The 24,191-nt window shown below is 44.6% G+C and overlaps 1 protein-coding gene across 5 annotated transcripts in view; it reads right to left on the minus strand.

Annotated features, from left to right (window-relative positions):
• The window catches only part of SPECC1 (sperm antigen with calponin homology and coiled-coil domains 1), a 256,135-nt gene that overhangs the window by 36,658 nt on the left and 195,286 nt on the right, over window positions 1–24,191 (minus strand). For 4 of the 5 annotated variants that reach the window (XM_036836780.1, XM_036836784.1, XM_036836781.1 and 1 more), the window contains 2 exons: window positions 21,981–22,137; window positions 18,947–19,049 (listed from right to left, as the gene is read on the minus strand). In XM_036836780.1, the coding sequence (XP_036692675.1) occupies window positions 18,947–19,049; window positions 21,981–22,137 (260 nt within the window). Of the gene's footprint in view, window positions 1–18,723; window positions 18,822–18,946; window positions 19,050–21,980; window positions 22,138–24,191 lie in introns of those variants that run through there. The other variant, XM_036836782.1, reaches the window with a different exon arrangement.

The raw sequence follows: 24,191 nt of genomic DNA on the forward strand, positions 1-24,191 counted from the left end.
ATGCTCCAGATGGCTCCCAGGTCTCCCAAGTCCCTCTCCCTCTCAGGCACGACTCTGGCTTTGACTGCTTCCCTGGAGGCTGACCCATCCACCTGGCCTGAGCAGCCGGCCTGCGCTCCGACCCCAGCTCTGCCTTCTGAGCCCAGCAGGAATCCCCGAACCATTTCTCATTCATTCGACTGGCTTTTTAGCTCTACATTGTACAAACCTGATTTTGATGAAAAAGGTCTCTTTATTCTACTCAAATTTGATAAGTACTGACCTTAGCCTAATCTTCACTTGGATTCTCAGGTGGGGACACCTGTGCTTTTCCCACCTTTTCAACCCGCATGCTTACCACGGGTGCCGTGGCTGGAAATCAGTAAAAAGAAAACCAGTAGGAAAAGTATACTACGAACGAAATAAGACTAAATCCATACTAATAAGCCACAAGAAAATGTGAACGGACTAAATTTCCCTATTAGAGGAATTTTCAGATTACACATAAAGCTAAAACTATTTACAAGAAATCCACTTAAAGTGAGTAAAGAAGACAGAAAACAAAGGAAGCACAAAAATACATCATGCAAATAAAAGATGAACAGCAACGGAAACAGTAATGTCGGTATCACAGAATGTAAACTTTCAGATCAAAAGGTTCAACTGAAATAAGAGGAAAACGTGTTAAGAGCTACAAACCCTTAAATCTGGTATCAAAATATCTAATGTTTTAAAACTCTTAGAAATCAAAGATTTTGACAAAAGCCACAATCAGAGTGAAAGACTTCAACGAATCCCCTGACCACACAGTGAGGGGCACTGTCCAGCCTAAACCACGCAACAAGACAAATGTCCTTTATGACGAATAGAGTACAGAAAACAATATGCTTCCTACTAAAGAACAGCCATAATCAAGCAGAGATTTCCCCCAGGGATAATATACCATATTAATAAATACCATACACCATGACCAAGTTGGAATTTGGCCCCCAGGGATATAAGAATGTTTCCCTATTAGGAAATCTGTTACATAATCTATTTATGTTAATTACATAGATGGGTTAAAAGAGAAAAACACCTGATGGATTTATTGCTCAACAAATGCCAAAAAGGAATTTGATACATTTCTTATCTATTTCTGGATTAAAGAAAGAAAAACCTCTCAGTAAACTCAGAACTAAGCTTCCTTTAGTGGGCAGAGTGTTTATCAGGAAACAACACAAAAATCATATTTAAAGGTGAGATACTACTCACCTTGAACGCAAAACAAGACAAGAATATCCGTCATCAGAAGTTATTATTCAACATTTTCTGAACTTTTACGAATGAAGAAAACAAAAAAAGTACGAGAGGTATAAATATTGGAAAGAAGGGGGAAAGTTATTATTTGCGACAGTCTGCCTCAGAAACTCTAGCAAATCAACAAATACAACCAAGTAATGAAAAATGAAGAGCTGCAAACACTGTGATCAATCACAAGGACAGGGAATGTTCTCGGAGCCCTTCCCACGGCCCTGCACGTGGTAAGTACCTGCCGGTCACCATCCCATTTTTCTGCATGGCAGCCACTGGTAGCAGAAAACCAGACCAAGAGACCAGCAGAAGAGCCTGGAAAGTCCAGATGCTGAATCTCCATTTATGTCTGGGTCTATCAAGTGGTTTAACAAAGACTATTCAGTAAATGATGCTAAAACACAGAACCACTCATTGAGAAAAAAAAGTTACAATTCTACCTGGTAAAATAAACACAAATTGCAAAAAAAAAAAAAAAAAAAAGGAAAGATTTAAATGTTCAAAAAAGAATATCTGGAACCACCGTGGCATCTGAAGGCTAATATTTTAACCTATAAATAGCTCTGAGACTCCTGGGTAAAGAAGGCAGACGGACACACGCTCTTAGTATCATTCTCTCTCAAAGCCCCTTTAAAACCACAGAGAAGAGATTTTGTTTTTTTCCCCCAAAGGTATTAACTGACGAGGAAAAAGGAAACGGGAAAGGAAACAAAATTCTGGCATCTGAAAAGCGGATGCACCGGAAATAGCTGACACAACAGACCTAAGAAAACGAAATCCCAGGGCAGCAGGGGCAAGAGCGAAGATCCAACCTGACTTCAGTGCAGAACCTCCCCAAGGTCAGGCGATTGGCACGAGCACCGGGGACGTGGGGACAAAGGCCGTTAAGACCAGGAGGCCCGGGGCTGGAAGTCCGTGCACAGCGGTCAGAGCCACAGATGCCCGTGCGTCTCTGTACATCCCGGGGCGGCCCCTCCACGCGGCCGAAGCCTGGAGAGCAAAGGGGGGGTCCCCGGACTGGGGGGTATCGACCACAGTGCTTATCTATTTCTGGATTTAAAAACAAATTCCCAGTAAATGCAAAAGAGAAGCAAGATTCCTTTTGTCAAGAGAGCATTTATCAGAAAACAATACAAAAATCCTATTTCATGGTGAGGCATGTCCCGAAAACAGGGAATCAAGAGGTATTTCCTGGGTGCCCAGGTGGCGGAGAGTCCCCGCCCCTCCCCACTGACTCCTCTTCTCTGATCTGCTGCCCCAAACCTCTGCTGCCCTTAGGCAGGAGACCGGAAGGTCCTTCTCTGGGGAACCTGACCAGCCCAAGACACTGACACCAGGAGTCTGTCAAGGGCATGGCACGAGCACAGCACTCCACAGTGACAGCCTGAGTCACAAGCCAGGAGCTGCCAGTCAGCTCTGCAGAGCCCCACACTCATCAAGACCACCTGGCTTCCGATAAAGCCTCCAGCACAGAGACCCGGCGATACCAACACAACAAAGGAATCTGTAGGAAAATCTAGGCAGGGGGAAGATGTGGGAATGAAAACAACCCATTATTCTCGGCAAGATTAATAGATGATATTACATGTGTGAAAAAAGAACAGGATGCTATAAAAAATTCAGGGTCCAAAAAAAAAAGAACCCCTAAGACTTAAAAACACGATAGCACATACACACAAAGGAATATTACTCAGCCTTACAAAAGAAGGAAATCCTGACACGTGCTAGCTACCTGGATGACCCTTGAGGACATTATGCCCACATTATTATGTAAAATAAACCAGTCACAAAAGGACAAGCACAGTATGATTTCACTTGTGTGAGGTCCCTGGAGTCATCAAATTCATAGAGACAGACAGTAGTAGAAGGGTGGGTGCTGGGGGGCTGGGGGACGGGTAGTTAGTGTTTAATGGAGACAGAGTTTTAGTTTGGGAAGATAAAAAGGTTCTGGAGATGGATGGTGGTGATGGCTGCAAAACAGTGGAAATGTACTTAATACTGAATTGTACACTTAAAAATGGTTAAGATGCTAAATTTTATGTTATATGTGTTTTACTACAGTTAAAGATTAAAATAAACTGAAAGGATGCAAAAAATACGATAGCAGAAATGAAACATTTAATAGATTTTGGAAGACTAAGTGAAAGAAGTCTTAGAAAACAAAACTGTAAAACAGATGGAAAAAAAGGTAGAAAAGATAGGATAATGGGGGATCCAGGCTAGGAGGAATTTGAGAAAAAGAAAACAGAGATGAAGAAATTACCAAAGAAATAATTCAAGAAAATAAATACATGCGTTACCTTATTGAAAAGGTGCAGTGAGTGTCCAGTATGACAGCAAAAAGAAAAAAAAAAGATACACACCAAGGCAGATGACCCTGAAATGGTAGAATACTGGGGGACAGAAGCTCCTACAAGCTTCTAGAGAGGAAAAAATGCAAAGGATTGGACTTATTTTGTTCTCATTGCAACACTGGAAACTAGAAGACAATGGAGTGACATCTACAAAATTATGAAGGAAAATATTTTATGACCTAAAATTTTATACCCAACGAAACCATCAAGTGTCAGAGTAAAATAAAGATGCAAGGTCATAAAATTTTACCTTCCATGAACTCTTGTTCAGAAGATACTGGAGGAACCAAAAAAAAAAAAAAAAAAAAAAGAGTATGGGACCCCGAAGATCAAAAAAAAGGGGGGAGGCAGAAATATAACAGCAACACCTGAGCATCCCGTAGGTCTCCCACTCATCTCTCCTCCGCCCCATCTCTACACCATCACCACAATCACCTTTCTTTCCTTTTTCTTCCTTTTAAAAAATTTTGGTAAAATATACATAATGTAAAATTTGCCATTTTAACCATTTTAAGTGTACAGTTCAGTGGCATTAAGTACATTCACAATGTTGTGCAACCACCTTTCTTTTTGAGTTAAGTAAACTTTTTCTGAAGTAAAACATATATGCAAAAGGGGGTACAAATCATAAATGTGCAGCTTGATTGTTTATAAAGTGCACACACTGTGTATCCCATCAACTAGATCAGGAAATATCAGCTGGGGGAGACCTTCACATCAAGAGCATACATTTTACATAACTGTAACCATAAATACAGTTCTGCAATTAGGACAGCTAGCATTTATTAAGCCTTTATTCTGTATTAGTCTCAGTGTTCAGTGATTTATTTGCATTATTTCATTGAATCCTCCTGATCTTTTAAGGTAGGGATAATAATTATCTCCATTTCACAGATGAGGAAATTGAGGCCTAGAGATTATCCAAGACCATATCATAAGCGGGGTTTGACTATAGCCTGGAGTTAACACCATTATACTGTTCATATTATTTCATGCCTGAACTGCTTCTCATTTTTTCCTTGCCTTATTTATTTTTTACAGAAAAGGCTGTAACCATTAAAAAATTTTTTCACATAGATGTCATAATGAATTTTTTATTGTGGAAGAAATTACATAAAATTTACAGTGTTACCATTTTAAAGTATACAGTTCTGGTGCATTAAGTACATTCATTATTTTGTGTAACCATCACACAAAAGTCATCACTATTTTGTTCTTCTTTTTCAACACTGTTTTGGGTTTTCAGGACTCCTTGCAATTCCATATGAATTTTAGGATCAGCTTTTCTATTTCTGCCAGAGAAGGCCTGTTTTCTTAAATTTCATCTTCAGATTGTTGATTGTGAATATATACAACTACAGCTGATTTTTGTGTGTTGATCTTGTACCCTGCAACTTGTAGATTCTTTGGGATTTTCTATGTATAAGATCATGTAATTTGTGAATAGTTTTGTTTGTTCCTTTTCAATTTGAATGCCTTTTAATTTATTTATCTTGCCTAACTGCTCTGTCTGGGACTTTCAGTACTGTGCTAAATAAAGGTGACTAAAGCAGGAAAAAAAAAAAAAAAGAAAAGAAAAGAAATACAACAGCGAAACGGTTTGACAACTGGGCACCAGGCACAGAGGACAAGCCAGGACAGAGGAGGTCAGAAAGCTCAGGAGACATTCCTCAGGGGGAAACTGGTGGAATCCCTCACACATATGATGTAAGGAGTATTCCAAGAGGGTTTGGATTGAATTAGTGATAAGCATATAGAAAACTAAAGTAAACAAAGAAACACAAAGATGATTAAAAATACAAGTAAAACAAAAGATTACGCAGAAAAGAAAACGTAATGTATACTATTACATGGCTTATCCACAGATAACATTTGTATCATTTTAACATAAACTCCAAATATGCACAACCACATTGGGGAGAATGGGAAGACAGGAAGTACGGGGGGTGGTGAAAAAGATAAACCCTCATCTTTCACAGGAGGAGGTCAAGACACAACATCTAAAATAAGAAACAAGAAACAGCAGTATAAGCGTGCTATTTAGCAATGGGAAGGTAAATTCCGAAATACACAGCGGCTGCACCATTTTACATTCCCACCAGCGGTGCGAGGGGTACAATCTCTTCACATCTTTGCCAACACTTTTCAAATTTTTCATTTCAGTTCTAATCCTTCTCAGCTGCAGAATTTGTTTGGTCCCTTTTTATACTCCCTATCTCTTTGCTGATTTTCCCATTTTGTTCATGAATTCCTTCCTTGATTTCCTTTCGTTTTTTGGCCGGGGCCTCCTTGAGCTGAGTGTACTGAAGACAGTTGGTTTAAAGTCTTTGTCAGTAAGTGCAGGGTCTGGGCTTCCTCAGGGACGGTTCCTGTATTTTTTTCCCCTTGTGCATGGTGCCAAACTGTCTTGGTTTTCTGCGTATCTGTAACTTTCTACTGCAAACTGGCATTTAGAGCATGACCGTGTGGCAACTCGGGAAGTCAGAGTCTCTCCCTCCGCAGGGTTTGTTGTTACCATCTGCAGTGGTGCCTGTTTGTGCAGGGACTTCTCTGAATTAGTTCTGTAGAGTCTGTATTCTTTTCCGAGCGAGTCACTGCAGTCTCCGCTCTGTTAGTTCAGTGACCAGCTAGTGACTGGACAGAGATTCCCTCAAACGCCGGGAGACCTCCCCAGTCTCTGCAGGGCGGCTCTGCCTGTGCGGCGGAGCCTGAAGGTCGGCCAGAGGTCAGAGCTCAGGCCTTGTCAGGTCCTTCCTGAGCTTCTAGATTCTCGGGATACACGGGGACTTTTCCCAGCCCCATCCCCACATACCTCCCTCCCCAGGCTCTCCTGTCGGGCTGCTTGGTCTGTCTCTGCTTCAACCACCCGCCCACCCCTCGACCTGGGAGGCAGAATACCTCTGCCTGCAAACGCTTTTACCCGGGAGGCCACCCTGTCTTTAAGGAACCATCAGCAGGTCAAAACGCACAACCACAGTCCTCGGAGAGCAAGGTCTGTTTGGCGCCCTCTGGTACTAGTGAGCTGCCCAAGGAACAGTGGCCCCCATCTTCACAGTTATCACTGAGCTGGGGGTGCGGGGGACGCTAGCGGGGTAAGCTCTCTGCCTGGAATTCTGCGGGTGATTTTCCCCCTTCACCTATTACGTATTCCCCCTGGTTGCTGTAAGTTTTTGATTAGATTTCAGAGTTCTGAAAAGGTTGGCCCTGACAGTTTTGCCACCTTATTTCTTGCTTTTGTAGAGTCTTGGAGTCTTGGATTTCCTAACTCCCCACTTTTGCTGCTGTTCCCGTGGCAGCATTTCTAGGGGTGGTGGTAGGACAGATATTACGGATTGCTTTAATCAACGGTCATCTAACCCCTTTCAAGGACCTACAAAGTTGAAAAGCACATCTCCAAGACACCCATGCAGCCTGGGTTCAGCATGTGATTTGGGTTCTGTCAATCAGAGGCACTTGCATGAGACGGGTTCAGAGCTGAGTCACACGGGGAAAGAGGCAAGGCTGCGGCATCCACTTTGCGAGCCCACCCCATAGCAGAGGCGGTCTGATTCTGGAGCCCACAGCTCCAGTAATCACGGATGCAGCTCCCCTGGCAGGTCAGTTCTGACATGTACAATTTGGGAGTCATTGGGTTGGCCAAAAAGTTCGTTCGGGTGTTTAGCAAGAGGTTACGAAACACCCGAACGAACTTTTTGGCCAACCCAATGTTTCTAGAATTTCAGCCTGGAGTATGTGTCTTTAATACTCCCAACAATTCTGTGAGCTAAGTACACCCTTACTAAACAAACCCCTTCCTGCTTAAAACACCTGGAGTGGATTCAGTGGTCTGTAGCAAAGAACCCTGAGAAATTCAAATGTAAAGCAACAAGCAACCTAAAGGTTCATTAATAGGAGACCAGATGAAGTATGGTGACGCACACCGTGAAAACCTATGCAGGTATGAAATATAATAAAGTAGCTCTAAATGCACCAATAGAGAGATGACCACAATACACCAACTGAAACGTTCATCACAGATCAATATACGATCCCATTTTTGTAAAGTAAGTTTATATACACACATTTGTATATTTAAAGCAGTGGTTCTCAACCAGGGGCAATCTTGTCCCCTCCCTCTCCTGGCTGGGGACATCTGCCAATGTCTGGAGACATTTTTGGTTGTCACCACTAGGAGAACGCCATGGCATCTAGTGGGTAGAGGCCAGGGATACTGCTGTAATCCTACAAGGCATAGGGCAGCCTCCACAGGAAGAATGATCTGGCCCTAAGCATCAGCAGGGTGAAAGCTGAGAAACCTTGAGTTAAAGAAAAATACCCAGGGACTTCCCTGGTGGCGCAGTGGTTAAGAATCCGCCTGACAAGGCAGGGGACACAGGTTCGAGCCCTGGTCCGGGAAGATCCCACATGCCACGGAGCAACTAAGCCCGTGTGCCACAACTCCTGAGCCTGCACTCCAGAGCTCGCGAGCCACAACTACTGAGCCTGCGTGCCACAACTACTGAAGCCCGTGCACCTAGAGCCCGTGCTCTGCAACAAGAGAAGCCACCACAATGAGAAGACTGTGCACCGCCAACAAAGACCCAATGCAGCCAAAAATAAAGAAATTTATAAAAAAAAAAAAAAGAAAAATACCCAATTGTTATAAAAAATATTTTTAGAGGGTAAAATTGAGCAATGGGCTAGGAGTTGTCACTGTTGGTTTATTTATTTATAAATTGATTGATTGATTTTTGGTTGCACTCGGTCATCGTTGCTGCGTGTGGGCTTTCTCTAGTTGCGGCGAGCAGGGGCTACTCTTCATTGCTGTGTGCGGGCTTCTCATTGCGGTGGCTTCTCTTGCTGCGGAGCACGGGCTCTAAGCGCATGGGCTTTAGTAGTTGCAGCACGCGGGCTCAGCAATTGTGGCTCTCAGGCTCTAGAGCGCAGGCTCAGTAGTTGTGGCTTGCGGGCTTAGTTGCTCCGCAGCACATGAGATCTTCCCGGACCAGGGCCCAAACTCGTGTCCCCTGCATTGGCAGGCTGATTCTAAACCACTGTGCCACCAGGGGAGTCTCTATGTCACTGTTTATACACAATTATTTTATTTTCTCCCAAAGAATTATTTTGTTTTAAATTGAAAAAACACAAATAAGGAATAAAGCAAATAGCACCTTTTTTTTCTAATAATAAAAGGAAAAAATGCTGACTGTAAAATATTCATATTCAGAAAACACAGAAGTAAAGAGAAGATCAGTTATGATCCTTTTGTATGAGCTAGAACTGTTAAGCAACGGAACCCAACCAGAACTGTTTTAAGAAAAGGGGAAATCTGTCCTAAAGATTTCAGTGTCTCACAGAAGCCAACGGTACCCAAAAAGGATGCTGCCGAGCCTTGAGATGCTGGAGCCAGGAGACTCAAGGGGTCTCATTCTGTCTTATTACCTGGCCATCTCCCCGTGCAGCTGACCCGTTCTCTGTCCTCCACTCTTCTCCTGGTCGGTTAGCCACGTCAGGGTCTCCGAGACCACCTCCACCTCAGGTTCAGCCATCACTCGGAGGATGCACAGGACTCAGCCCAGAGTCACACTCACGGTGACAAATCTGTGCACAGACTTATCTCAGTGAAAGGACACAAGGCAAGATCAGCAAAGGGAAGAGCCCCGTGGGCTCAAGTCCAGGCGCGCAGGCTTCCAAGAGTCCTCTCCAGGCGGAGTCACATGGCGACGAGCCGTGAGAACACAGGAGGCTCTCCGGGGACTCGGCACCAGCGTTTTCTTCTGGGGGCTGGTCACGCAGACGCCCTTTACCTTGTATGAACACAAACTCCAAACTCCCAGAGGGAAAGCAGAGGTTCAGCATAAACCACAGTGTTTGTACCAACTGTTCAGGCACAGTGAGCCTCTCTCATCAGCTCTGGGAACGGTGGGAACCCTCCCGAAATCCAAGTCCCCAGACGCCAGCCCCGGGCCCCCTGGCTGGCAGCCTCGTGGGCACAGCCTCCTCAGGCCTGCCACGCCCGCTCTTTCCTGCACAGCGACGAAAACACGCTGCACAGTGTCCGGTGCTGTATCAGAGGCACGTCTCTCTCAGTTCTAGTTCCGAACCCCCTGGCTTAGATCGGGTGCCTTCCCGGACCCATTGGCAGTGGTGAGGGTGTCACTGGGCTGCTTTGCGATCCGTGTAGGTGAAGGTGGGGGAAGACCCTCCCCATCTGCTGTGCACACAACCTCACAATCTACAACCTTCATTTGATATTGTTGTTCAGAAAAACCTTTTTATTGCTCAGAATTTCATCCATCTGGGCGTGCATACACAACTGCGAGCAGGAAAGGGGGGCTCCTGAGCACTGGCTCACGAGATAAAACCAGCAGGAGTTACGGGTTGACCACACGTCTACCACAACCTTCATCTTGATTCTCCAGACAAGCTCTACTGTTGCCTCAGGTTGTAAGACAATGCCTGGTGCCATTTAAAATGTCTCCACAACATACAGACGGCCAACAGGCCCATGAAAAGATGCTCAACATCGATAATTATTAGAGAAATGCAAATCAAAACCACAATGAGGTATCATCTCACACTGGTCAGAATGACCATCATCAAAAAATCTATAAATAACAAATGCTGGAGAGGGTGTGGAGAAAAGGGAACCCTCATGCACTGTTGGTGGGAATGTAAATTGGTGCAGCCACTATGGAGAACAGTATGGAAGTTCCTCAGAAAACTAAAAATAGAGTTATCATATGATCCAGCAATCCCACTCTTGGGCATATATCCAGAAAAGACAAAAACTCTTAATTAGAAAAGATACATGCACCCCAATGTTCATAGCAACACTATTCACAATAGCCAAGACACGGAAGCAACCTAAGTGTCCATCAACAGATGAACGGATAAAGAAGACATGGTACATAAATACAATGGAATGTTACTCAGCCATAAAAAGAAGGAAATAATGCCACTTGCGGCAACACAGATGGACCTAGAGATGATCATACTAAGTGAAGTCAGACAGGGAAAGACAAGTACCATATGATATCACTTACACATGGAATCTAAAAAAATGATACAAATGAACTTATTTACAAAACAGAAACAGACTCACAAAGAAAACAAATTTATGGTTACCAAAGGGGAAGGGGGGGGTGATAAATTAGGAGTAGGGGATTAATAGATGCACACTACTATATATAAAATAGATAGGGCTTCCCTGGTGGCGCAGTGGTTGGGAGTCTGCCTGCCAATGCGGGGGACGCAGGTTCGGGCCCTGGTCTGGGAGGATCCCACATGCCGCGGAGCAACTGGGCCCGTGAGCCACAATTGCTGGGCCTGCGCGTCTGGAGCCTGTGCTCCGCAAGAAGAGAGGCCGCGATGGTGAGAGGCCCGCGCACCGCGATGAAGAGTGGCCCCCACTTGCCACAACTGCAACTGGAGAGGGCCCTCGCACAGAAACGAAGACCCAACACAGCCATAAATAAATAAATAAATAAATAAATAAATAAATAAACAAACCCAAAGTTTAAAAAAAAAAAAAAAGAAAAGGAAAGTTTAAAAATAAAATAAAATAAAATAAAATAAAATAGATAAACAATGAGGATTTACTGTATGGCAAGCACATGAACTATATTCAATATCTTATAATAACCTATAATGGCAAAGAATCTGAAGCTGTACACCTGAAACTAACACAGTATTGTAAATCAACTATAGTTAAATTTTTTAAAATGTGAAAGAAAAATGTCTTCACAAATCACCGTGTTTCATAAACAGCTGCAGAAGCAGAGACAGCAGGTGAAAAGGGGCCTCCACAGAGTACAGGCCAATAAGGACATTGGTTTACTATTGGGAATCTATCTTTATAATGCAGGAAAAGAGCCACTTTAATGACGATAAATAAATCAAAGCATTTTACATTCTCTGAATCGTGCTTGCAGCTCTCAAGAGACCTGTCTCAAAAAAGAAAACAACCAACGGAGCCCCAAGTGGCCTGATGGAGCACAGGCTGCTCGCTATTGGTTAGGCGCTTGCTGGTGCTTGTCTGGAAAGCAGAGACAGAAAAACACAGTGCCGGGGACAAGGACGTGGGTGTTCTTTCCAGATGCAAAATAAGGTTTGTTTTGGACAACACAAAGACTGCTTTTTTCTCTAACAGAGAAGAATGCGTAGCTGCTAGCTGAGAGCTTAAAAACAGGCTCAAAGATGTCTGGGCCTTCGTGACAGCACAGCTATCTCCTTGCTAGCTCAACTCGTGCAATACAAAATCAGAAACTGAACAGATTCAGATACATTTTCCAGTAAGTCTCTTGACATCTCTTGACATCTGAACACTGGCTTCTTGCTCTCTGACATGCAAAAGCCAAATATGGTTTGAATGATGGAGGATACTTCTGTACATCTTCGTCTAAGGGAGGGGTCAGCCAACTTTTCCCGGGAAGGGCTCTTTTGCAACTACCCAACTCCACTCTTGTAGTACGGAAGCAGCCATAGGCAACATGTAAATGAATGGATGTGACCGTGTGCCAATAAAACTTTATTCATGAAAAACACGTGGTGGGCCACATTTGGCCCCCGGGCCATGGTTGGCTGAACACTGATCTGAGTCAAGACTTAAATGTTACTTAGTGTAACAGGATCAGAGTTATGCTATTTCAAATGGCAAAAGCTTTGATGATATAAAATGTGAAAAAATAAGACGAGCCACGCCAAAACGAGAAAATTCTGAGTTATAGTATGCGCCATTCAGGGTTAAGGACATTTTAGGTATACCACTTGGAGAAGTCCCATTTTTCTGAAAAATGTGCGATCAATCTTTTAGGTTTATGTTTGATTTTCAAGCCCATTCTTTGTACTGTAATTCCTTAGGTGTTCTGCTCTTCCACTTTAAAGTTTTTGTCAGAAAGGATCTGGTTTAATTATTGACTGTAACACACTTTTATGGCCTTTTCCCTCAGACTTCACCCCCAAACTGTATGTCATAACACAACAATAGATACAAAGAATATACTTGGATTATGAATCATGATATTAAAGTGAACACGTGTGAATCCCACCTCCCAAATAAAAACTAAAGGACCCACACATTGCGTATCTCCATTTTACTTTTCAATTTTTTTTTAAAATTTATTTATTTTATTTATTTATCTTTGGCTATGTTGGGTCTTCGTTGCTGTGTGAGGGCTTTCTCTAGTTGCGGCGTGTGGGCTTTCTCTAGTTGCAGCGAGCGGGGGCTACTCTTTGTTGCGGTGCTCTGGCTTCTCATTGTGGTGGCTTCTCTTGCTGAGGAGCACGGGCTCTAGGCGCATGGGCTTCAGTAGTTGTGGCGCGTGGGCTCAGTAGTTGTGGCTCACCGGCTCTAGAGCGTGGGCTCAGTAGCTGTGGCACATGGGCTTAGCTGCTCCGCGGCATGTGGGATCTTCCCAGACCAGGGCTCGAACCCGTGTCCCCTGCATTGGCAGGCAGATTCTTAACCAGTGCACCACCAGGGAAGTCCCTCAATTATTTTTTAATATACATGGGTAGTATACATGCCCAAAGTAATACATGGATACATTTGTTAAAGTTATAGTTTGATAAGATTTATAATTTAAGTACTGGTTTCCTACCCTGCCCGCACCTACATCTCACCCGCCATCTCCTTGATCTCTCTACAGAAGCTCTTCTAACTGCCTTTCCTAAAAGTAAATAATAGCTTTACTGAGATATAATTCACATACCATAAAGTTTACCCTTATAAAATGTACAATTCAGTAGCTTTTGAGTGTTCTCACATGGCTGTACAACTACCACCAGTATGTAATTCCATAACATTTTCATCGCCTACAAAAGAAACCCTGTACCCAGTCACTCCCTCTGAAACTGGATCCCCCTAAAATCGAATTCCCCTGCGGAGTTTATGATAAACCTCTCTATCTAAAAACTTTATTCCCTTCCATGTCCTGCCCCGTTCCGGAGGAGTATATCAAAGAAAAGGGGGGGGGGACTGAAACAGAGCAGGATCCTGTGGGTCCTTCCCGGGTACAAAAGCCTCCGTGTCCCCTGTCTCTTTTTTGTAGAAAAAAAGGCTTCAGTCTCCTAGGTTTTTCCTGAGCTCCAAAGAGCAGATTTAAGCAGTTACTAATTAGGTAAGGAGGGAATGCGGAAAGAAAGGACAAGTGGTCAAGAAACAATAGTTCAGCATTAAGACAGAGTCCAGGTTCCTCCCAAGGGATACACAGAACAACCTGACGCATATCTTTGAGCTGTTCCGCAGGAACTAAGACCCCCGCCCAGGCGGCGGATGGTGACTGCAGGCTGACCACAGCTTGTAGACCCCAGACTGGCTGGAACCAGAAGGTTGATGATAAAGATTCCTGAAACACCACCCTGTTACCTCACCTCCAGCCAACCAAAAGGGTGTGCACGAGCTGATTACACACTCTGCAACCCTTTCCCTCTCTTTGTCTTTAAAAATCCTTCCCTGACAGTCATGGGGAGTTTGGGCCTTTTGAGCGTGAGCTGACCATACAATGAATGGTACACTAATGGCCTGAAGAAGAAAAGTCTGTCCCTGGTTGATCACGTAGGAAAAGTAAATAATCTGACCCGAAGGAAGAATCTGGGGTTCTCTCTGTTATGTCCAGATCCCAGTAACTCCACTCTACCAGCATTCTGTTGCTGCAGCAGCTTAAACGATACCCATTTATTGTGAGCTCGTGTTTAGCGGGTCAGAAGTCCCGGCAAGCTCCGCTGGGTTCTTTGCTTCAGACGTCAAGGTGTCAGCCGGGCCAGGCTCTGCCCTGGAGGCTCTGGGACAGAATCCACTTCCCAGTTGACTCAGGGTGTTGCCAGAACTCACCCTCTTAAGTTTGCCATATGACCTTGATCGAATTGCCAGTGTCGGCCGCAGTCCAGGGCATGGCAGGGCCTTGGGAACGCAGCCAAGGTGCCACCTGCAGAGGGCGGGGGTGGGGTGGGGGGGTGGGCGCTACGCCTTGTCCTGCTTCCTGGGAGGTCCCGGGACCTTGCCAAGATTCCGGGCTGAATTCCACGCGTTCATCATCGTTACAGGTCAAGGTCCCTCAGCGAAGGGCGGCAGAAGGCCAGGCAAGCCGAGCACCCTTAGCCTAGCTGAGGTCCGAGGGCGTCGGGACCGCGGAGGACGGACAAAGGACCCTGCGGCACCAGCAGGTCCGCTCCAGAACCGCGGGCTGCCCCCATGGCGTCTCCCGGGTGTCGGCAGGGCCTCGGCGCTGCAGGGCCTCCGCGCTGGGAAGTCCCGGTCGCCTCGTTGGCTGTCAGCTCCTCCGCACGCGTCCCCTCCACCTCCAAACCCACCGACGGTACGGGTCCTTACGCTTCAGAGAAAACTCTCGGCTTCTACGGGGTCATGTGTTGCTCCACCCAGGTCATCTCCCTTTCGTCACATACACAGTGGGAAACTCCACAGGGCGGGGGTCACCGGGCATCATTCTTAGAATTCTGCTCACCCCACCCACCCCCATCTTGGTTTTCCGCCCCTTTAGGACGCTTCCTGGTTCTTTAGAGATGGAAATCTCTCTGCCATAACCCCAAAGAGGGAACTAAAGGCAGATGAAGAAAGGGAGTAGCAGGGGTTCCACGGGTCGGGTGGGATACAGCTAAAGGCATAACCAGCGCCAAGCCCAAGACTGAGGGCAGTCTGCAGGGCCTTCCCCGGAAGTCTGACTTTTTCCCAAAAGGATCCAAGGAAATCTGAGTTGAGCAGACCGTCTGGAAGGGTCTCCTTTTAACGAGAGCCATTTCTGGCTCAGTGCGGGCCCCAGCGCATAGTGCAGGTCTGCTCAGGCTCTACTGCCCAACCTCCAGCCTGGGGCAGCCCCAAGACACCAGAAGGCTGGGCGAGGGGCTCAGCTGAGGGTCTGGCTGGCCGTTCTAACCTTCGCTGCCGCCAAATGAAGCAGGCACCTAGCATTACTTCAACTCCAGCTGATGCATCACTAAGGCCATGACCTCCAAGCCTAGTACTTGGTGTGAGACAAACACTGATGAAAACATGAGTCCTCGCCTTCTCCAGGTGAGCTGAGCCATCACCCAAATGTCCCCTCTCCGACCTTTGTGTTAAAATTGCATCCGCACGACCGACCGACATTCCCAGGCCTCCTTCCTGGCTTTATTTTTCTCCCTAGCACATTCCACTGGCTAATACAGTACATATTTTACTTTTAAATTTTAATTAACTGTCATTCCCCATGAGAATGTAAGTTCCTCGGGAGCAGAGATTTTGCCTGTTCCATTCCCAGCACTTAAATATTACATGGCTCCAAACTGGCTCCTCAATACAAATTCACTGAATTAATATAAGGAGAGTTCCTTTTTATTGGCTGCTTTGGGTCTTCATTGTTGCGTGCGGGCTTTCTCTAGTTGTGGCAAGCAGGGGATACTCTTCGTTGCAGTGGCTTCTCTTGTTGCAGAGCACGGGCTCTAGGCACGTGAGCTTCAGTAGTTGTGGCACGCGGGCTTCAGCCGTTGTGGCACGCGGGCTCTAGAGCGCAGGCTCGGTAGTTGTGGCCCACGGGCTTAGTTGCTCTGTGGCATGTGGGATCTTCCCGGAACAGGGCTTGAACCCGTGTCCCCTGCATTGGCAGGCGGATTCTTAACCACTGCGCCACCAGGAAGTCCCATAAGGAGAGTTCTGATCTAATCCATCACGCTACACTTTGGTGGGGTAAAAAGAAATCATTTTCACTCAAAATTACATGGCTACCAGTTTTTAAAAAGATGGTTTTTAAACTGTCTGAGTTTTCTACAATTTACTTTTGGCTTCCCAAGTCAGAGAGAACAAGCTTTAAAGGCCTGTCTTAAACAAACAGGTCTAGACAGAGAATATTTTGTGAAGAGTAAATAAATCAGACACATATGATTTGTATTTCTCTCCAAGTTTACAGAGATTTAACAATGAATGGAAGATATTCTGCAGGCAAGATGAGTTTGGGTTTCATCCAGCGTGAGATGCTTTGAAAACTAGTTCAAAATGTTCACAAAAAACAAAGCAAAACAAAGCACTACATCAGGAAATGTCATTCTCACTCTCACAACCGGAAATGTCTCGTCTAATCCCTCCCTGCGACCTACTTATAATGACATTCCACGTTCAAGGGCTGATTCCTTCTGAAAATTTTAATTGTCTTTTCGTACCTGTTCTAGCACGTCCCTCAGCCCACTTCTGTAAATTGGGGAAATGACAGTCCCTTCGACCACGGGCTCGGCCATGGTTGGACCTCGTGCCTGGTTGATTACTCCTTCCCATTTTCACTTTTCTGTTACCAGGCCTACTTCCTTCACCCTGAAACCTCCTGTAACCAGCTCTCCTCCCTGACTCCTTTGTACCCTGGGAGCCTCTATTATTGGTCATTACCCTGATTTTTTCTTTTCCTTTTTTAACAGAAAATGAAAAGAAGGTAATGTCACATATACGGGACACTTCTCTTCTTGGGCAGAGTCTGATTTTGAGACGCTTGACTGCTGCTGTTACAAAGATATCCCAGCTGCTGCCTTGCCGTCTGGGCTGGCTCTCGGCCAAGGCCTTGTTTTCTTGCCACCCTTAAAAGCTGGAGGTTGGGGAAGGAGAGTCATGGTGCCAGCGGCTTCAGAATTTTTAGAAAAATGGGGTAAAGGTATGGGAGGCTGGGTCTGAATAAGGAGAGCGGAGAAGTTGGCCATTTTAAAGAGGGCGTCTCTTTAACGGGAAGGTAAAACAATCCAACTTCCAGAAGAAAACGTAAGAAGATGTTTTCATGACTGTGGAATAGTCAAAGGTTTCTTAAACAGAAACAAAATGCACTAATCATCAGAGACTGATAAATTATACTTAACTGAAATGAAGAACTTTGTTCAACAAAAGAGCGAAAATGCAACCACCCTGGGAGAGGATATTTGTCTATTTGACAAAGGACTTGTATGCAGAATATATAAAGAACTCCTGGAAGCAATAAGGAAAGAAAGACAATCTGCTTCTAAAAATGGGCACAAAGCCTGAGCACGTGTCCCAAGACAGACAGCCCAGACAGATGTCCAGTGAGCACATGAAAAGGAGCTCAACCTCACCCTCCAGCAGGGAAACACCAAGTCACAGCCACAGTGAGACCCCACGTCACACGTGTCCAAATGACCAGGAGCAAAAAGACTGACAACGGCAAGTGCTGGGGAGAAGGTAGAGAAAACAGAAATTTCATAAATCGTTGGTGGGAGGTAAACCGTACAGCTGCTTCGGAAATCTGGCTGGCACGATCTACCACACTTGCACACACGGACATCCTGTGGCCCAGCCGTTCCATTTCTAGGTATAGATCCAGAAGGAATGAGCACGTGTGTGTGTTCCAAGAGGAGTACAAGAACATACCAGCAGGATTTATGACAGCCCCAAACTGGAAGTGACTCACCTGCCCATCAACAGCAGAAGGGATAAATGAATAATGGTGGGATCATACAATAGGTTACTGATGGGTGAAGAAAACGAACAGACTTACAGTTATAGGCAGCAATGTGGATAAATCTCAATAACTTAACTTAAAAAGACAGATGGAAATACTACAGTTTTTACTTCCATTTATATAAAGTTCAAACGCGGGCAAAACGGACGTGGCATTTAGGGACGCACACTTTTGGAGAAAGCCATCAGGAACCGAATTGAGGACAAAGGTACCTGTGGGAGTCGTGAGGGGCTATGACAGGAAAATCACACAAAGGGTTTGAGGGACGGCAGTGCCGTTTCTGGATGCGACTCCGTGGGTTTTCACCTGACAATAATTCATGACACTACGATTCACGCTTGACGCACTTTTGTCTTTGTGTATGAAATTTCATAATAAAAAAACTTAAACTTATATCAGGTATTACTTCCTTGTTTAAACTCCATGGAAAACAAAAACTGTCCCAGTAAACCGAAACTCTTCAACTAAATGCAAGCAACTCCTAAAGTAACAGAAGAAGCTGAAGGTCCACCACGTGGGGCCTTTACGTGAATTAGGAAACGGCTCCCTCTTTGGGAAGATGATTTAGCGAAAGCTGTCTGCTCGGGTTGAGCAGCCTGTCGGGCACCCTGCTTGGGGGTTTATACCTCCTCTGAGCAAAGGAAAAGGCCCCCTCCCGTAAGAGACACAGGCCTGCGTTGAGGTCACGTCTGCTGGGAGTACAGACGGGCCTTCAGTCCCGATGGGGTCCTTGGGGCCGCACAGACATCTCCCTCCCTGGCAACCCCGCCTGTGAGAACAGAAGTCGACAGTGACAGGCACAGTGGCCCAGCCAGGCCAGTACACACGCAGGACACAGGACCGACCCCGCCCGCCCGCCCGAGCCGCTGGACGTTGGCTGCCACCGCCCCTTACCGCGTAGCCCTCCGTCTTCTTCTGGCACCACCTCAGGAGAGCGTTGCGCTTGGAGCCACCGTATTCCCGGGCCAAGGCAGCCAGGGGGTCTCTTCTTTCCACGCTAGTTAGAAAGGAGAGCACACAGTACAGAGAAGATGCTAACTTTTAAAACCCACAAACACATAGGAAATAACTAACTAGATTAGAAAAGCGAAAGTCGAGGTCTATCCAGTGAGACTCTAAAGAAACCACCAAATCGGTCCCATCAACAATACATTTTTAGTGTGTCTCATGGTATGAAAGAGAAAAGTAAATTGTGCTTCTTGGCTTTCAGAAGTCTGGGGAGGGTTTTTTTTTTTTTTTTTCTTTCCAATCTATCTGCTGCTCCATCCTTCTAGCCATTTATTTATTTATCAATACTTATGTACAGTTATCATTTTAATTAAAGACACCTATAGAAAAACACTCTGCATGCTTCAAGGCTACACCTATTTCTATGTAACAAATAAAAGGTAGACTGGAAGGGCATTTTAAAAACACCAGATTGGTTACTTACGGGGAAGTGATGGGAATGGAGATGGAAAACAAAATCGGTAAAACTGACTCAAAATGGGGGGGGGCCCTGAAACTCTGAAGGTGACACTCATTCTCCTCAGTTTATGGTGCAAGAACTCAATTCTGAGCACCTGTTTAGCCAGAGGAAGTGATTTCACTAATTAATACCGTATCATTCCAAGAGCAAGAGTCTAGGTGCCCCAGTCTCAGTTTTCTACAGACACCTACACTTTGTACGTGACCTAAAATTATCCAAATACTGAAGAGGGACTAAAGATCACACAGTGTCTTCCATGACGAATATCATGAAATGAGAACTACATTCCTATAGCATGTGGAACGGTATTCTATTTCCCTACACCACTAGGAGTAGAGCGAGAACAGGAGGTGGTGCACGTCTGGAGCGGCACCTGTAGCAACAATTGAAGAGCAACAGACAAATACTCTATGACAGGATTTGTATGTGGGATCTAAAAATAAAACAAACTAGTGAATAGAACAAAACAGACTCACAAATATAGAGAACAAACTAGTGTTTACCAGTGGAGAGGGGCCGATATAAGGGTGGGGGGATTAAGAGGTACAAACTACCGCGTGTAAAATAAATAATCTGCAAGCATATATGGTACAGCACAGGGAATATGGCCAATATTTTATAACAACCATAAATGGAGTATAACCTTTGAAAAGTGTGAATCACTATGCTGTACACCTGAAACGTATATAATATTGTAAATCAACTATACCTCAATTTTTTAGAAAAGAGTAATAGGATTTCCTCCCCGAGGTATATATCATCAGGGCATATATACAAGAATGTTCACAGCAGCACTTTTTATAATAGCAAAAAATTGGAAACAAGCAAATGTACCTCATTAGGAAATGGATAAACTGTGGTATATTCATACAAGGGGATACTATATACCCATAAAAACTAAAGAGTTCAGAGGTATGCAATAATGTGAGTGAATCACAGGAACAATTTTGAATTTAAAAAAAAGGAAATAAACACAAGATGTTTCCATGTATACAAAATGTTAAATATATAATTTAAATAGTATACTGTTTATACTGCTAGAGGTACAAACATACATGGTGATAGTATAACGAAAAGCAAGGAAAGTTCAGAATGGTGGTGACCTTGGAGGGGGGCAGGGAGGTGATACCAATGAAGCGGCTGATAGGAAATTTCAAAAGTAATGATTTTCTTTTCCTTAAACTAGAAGGTAGGTACCCAGGTGCATCTCCATTGTACTGTTAATTCTTCATGCCTTAGACGTATTTTATTATTATTCTTTTGTATCCATCCACTATTTAATGACAATGACTTTTAAAAGAGTAACGGGACACTTCTGGACCTCAGGTGGCTTCTCTCCCGTGTACCCGGCATATTTGTAAATTGGAGTCCATGAGTTTCTGTGGTCAGAATCACTGTTAACGATGAAGTTATGGTGATTTTGCCTGTTTTTACTAGGCCTGGTCTTAATTCATCACTTAACTCATCAAATTTGTCAGCCAAGTTTCTAGGCCTGACAAATCAGAGAAGACTGAAGGGAAGGCTTGGAAAAGAGTTTCTGCATAAACAAATAAAACATTTACCAGTTTTCTTTAAAATTATAAAGTTAACTAGATATGATTGCAATAATAATAATAATACGAGAATTTCCAAAGTAAATAATTTCTATTCTATTATTGGTTTGTCTCAATAACATGAATATAAAAAAGAAACAACAAATTAACTTCACTAATCTAACCTTTCATGATGAATGTATAATATAAATAGCATATTAATATACACATAGCCTGTCTGTATACATTTCTGGCATAAAGAAAAGAGAAATTTCAGAATAGCACTAATTCTGGTACTTAAAGCCTGTTTTGATTATTTAAATCTCTTGCACATAAACAAGACAGAAATGTAACATCTGGGGCTTTAAATTAAACCTCTGAAAGATATGACCTCATCTATTTGGGTCCAAATATAGGCCACACCCACAGATATGACAATAGCTGACCTGAGGTATTCAGACTTACATAAAATCCTTTTATAATACTCATAATGGTAGTTCTAATGTTTGTTAAAAAGCCACTACTTCTAAAGTAGCCCATTTTGTGTATTCATCTACCTGCTTATTCATAAATATTTACTGAAAGGCTCAGTGTAGCACAATACAAGGGGCTGAGAAAGAGATCAAAGTGTTAATATGAAGTATTTACTGTCCACTAAATTATAGCCCAAACGGGGACAAAGGCACACATACTATGCAACGGTAAATTAAATACCAAATGGGTGTCAGACACCAAAGGCAGAAAAGGGGGTGTCCCGGATACCGGGTGGTGAGCTGCAACCTCAGGGAAGGGTTGACACAGACGGAGAAGTGGTATTTAGGAGTGTGAAAGGACAAAAGGAAGACAGTTCGGCCGGAACCTTGTCAGCAGTCAGAATTGCTGGTGTGACACTGCAAAGGCAGGAGACATAACAGGCTCTGATGGATACCTGAGTTTGCTTTGTGGCTTCCAGCCCCCGGTGGGAGCGCTCAGCAGTCTGGAGCCCCCGAAGCCCAGAGAAGGGGGTCTGCTCAGGGACTCGAGCGAGGGGCTCTTGCGGAGATAAGGGTCTGGTCTCAGGTCCTCGGTCCTTCCCTTCAGAAGATCTGTGGGGACAACAGAATCACCCGTGTGAGGAGGAGAGGCCCAACGGGTCACCACACTCCCCAGTACAATCCTCACATCAGTGTCACGTACAAATGCACAACAGACACTGAATCACTGTGCTGTGCACCTGAAACCAACACAACATTTTAAATCAACTACACTCCAGTAAAATTATTAAAGAAATACACAACAGATACAGATGGAGATACATAGATACACTTTTTGGACTGAGTGATGAAAATGCAAACAGGGACATGGTGTTTTCTAGAAAGGATTCTCCAGGCAGAACTGGCTCTGTAATTCACAGGGACTAATGCCAAGTTAGCCCCTTGTTCAAAAATTACTCTGAATTTCAAGATGGCACCAGCAGGGTACTGAACAGAGATCCTGCTTCTAAGAGCCTTTGGCAGGTGCACGGGTGGCCAGGCCCATGAAGCCAGCCCGACCCCCGGTGAAGTGCCATGTTCTAATCGACGCGCATCTGAGGGAGGGTGCCAGCAGGAAGACCCCTAGTGGGATTATCGGGTCAAAATGCCGGGAACAGGAATGACACCCATTTCCCAGGACAGGAAGCCATGCCAACCACAGGGCCTGGCTTGCCAAAAATCAGTCACGATATTTCTTCTAAGGTTCCTCTCTGCTGTCATATTAGTCTGTGGCAAAACAGCTAATGAAACAGCCTAACCCTCCAGAGGATATTTCCTAAAGGATCACAAAAGTGTAGAATGGGAGAAAATTCCCAAGACTGTCTAGTTTGTATGTACAGAGGATTTGGGAGCAGGAAACTGGTCACTTGCTTGATGCCACACACAGCTGGTGACCAGGCCGAGCCCAGGGTCCCTCCTCTGACGCCACAGTCGTGGAGAAAACAATACTTGTACAGCTGATAGCATCAATTAGGGGTGCTCAAGCTGGGAGTGAGGCTAATTAGCTGGGAAGAGCAGAGAAAAACAGAGTTTACGTCACTAAAGGGAACAACAAAAACAGTGTATTAACCCCGGTCCTGCAGCTTCTGGGGACGTGATGCTGCAAGGCTGGCCGGAAAGCAGGCAATTGTCACCGTGCAGTCCTTTCCGAGCCAGGTAAACAGAATCACCCGGGTGGACAGGCGCCTGCGGGGGGGAAAGGGGGGTGGCTGAGGATGAACTATTTACTTCCGGGCAATCGCCGCTGTGGTCTCAGCGTCAGTATTTATCTTGTCAATGAAAAGAACGGTTTCTCTACACAAAGGAAACTTTAGAGCTGGAGGAACAGAGATTACCAATACTAAGACCAAAAGTTCACCTGATGCACTGAAAAATGGTTCAGATGGTAAATCTGATGTTACAGATATTTTACCACCATTGAAAAAACATAACACACACAGCCCTGTGCTTATAACCAAGTTATTCCTATTTCACGCTACGTGGCCAATGTGGAGAACTCAACGCGGGCACCCCCTCTGGTTTCCTTATTCCTCTGACCCTGGACAACCCGTGGTCTCTGGTCACCATTTCCTTCTTCCTGGAAGTCATTATGACAACTTGAAGCCCTGTACAAACCGTGACCACTTCTTTATGAAGCTGCTCATCAAAGCGATCGCCAGCCTCGTCACCCGAAGGCAACTGGGTAGAAGGAATCAGGAAAAGTCCTATCCTGGTCCCAGAGCTACTCAAAATCAGTGTGGCCTTTGTAAATCGCTTAAGCTCTTCAGGGCTTGAGCCTCTTACCTGTAAAATGCAGGGAACGGACCAAGGTAATCTTTAAATTCTCAATGTCAGTGTTTATCTAAGGCTAAAATCCTATTAATTCCATGAAAAAGAAAAAATTCAGAAGGGAAAAAAATAAGGTGGTGAGGTGAAACAGTTTACAGTCAAAGGGTGAAACTTGCCTCACAGAAACAACTATTTTAAGGATAAACCTGTGTTTGACCATGGCCTAAAAGGACAGTGGGGATGTCTTTTTTATTCACCATGTCACAGAAACTGTCTAAGACACAACGGATTTCTCTCCATGCGGTCTAGATTTCTGGCTTTCTCTCCTTCTAACAGGCACCAGGAATAAGTCAGTTCGT

Source organism: Balaenoptera musculus, chromosome 20, assembly GCF_009873245.2.
Source record: "Balaenoptera musculus isolate JJ_BM4_2016_0621 chromosome 20, mBalMus1.pri.v3, whole genome shotgun sequence".
NCBI lineage: Eukaryota > Metazoa > Chordata > Mammalia > Artiodactyla > Balaenopteridae > Balaenoptera > Balaenoptera musculus.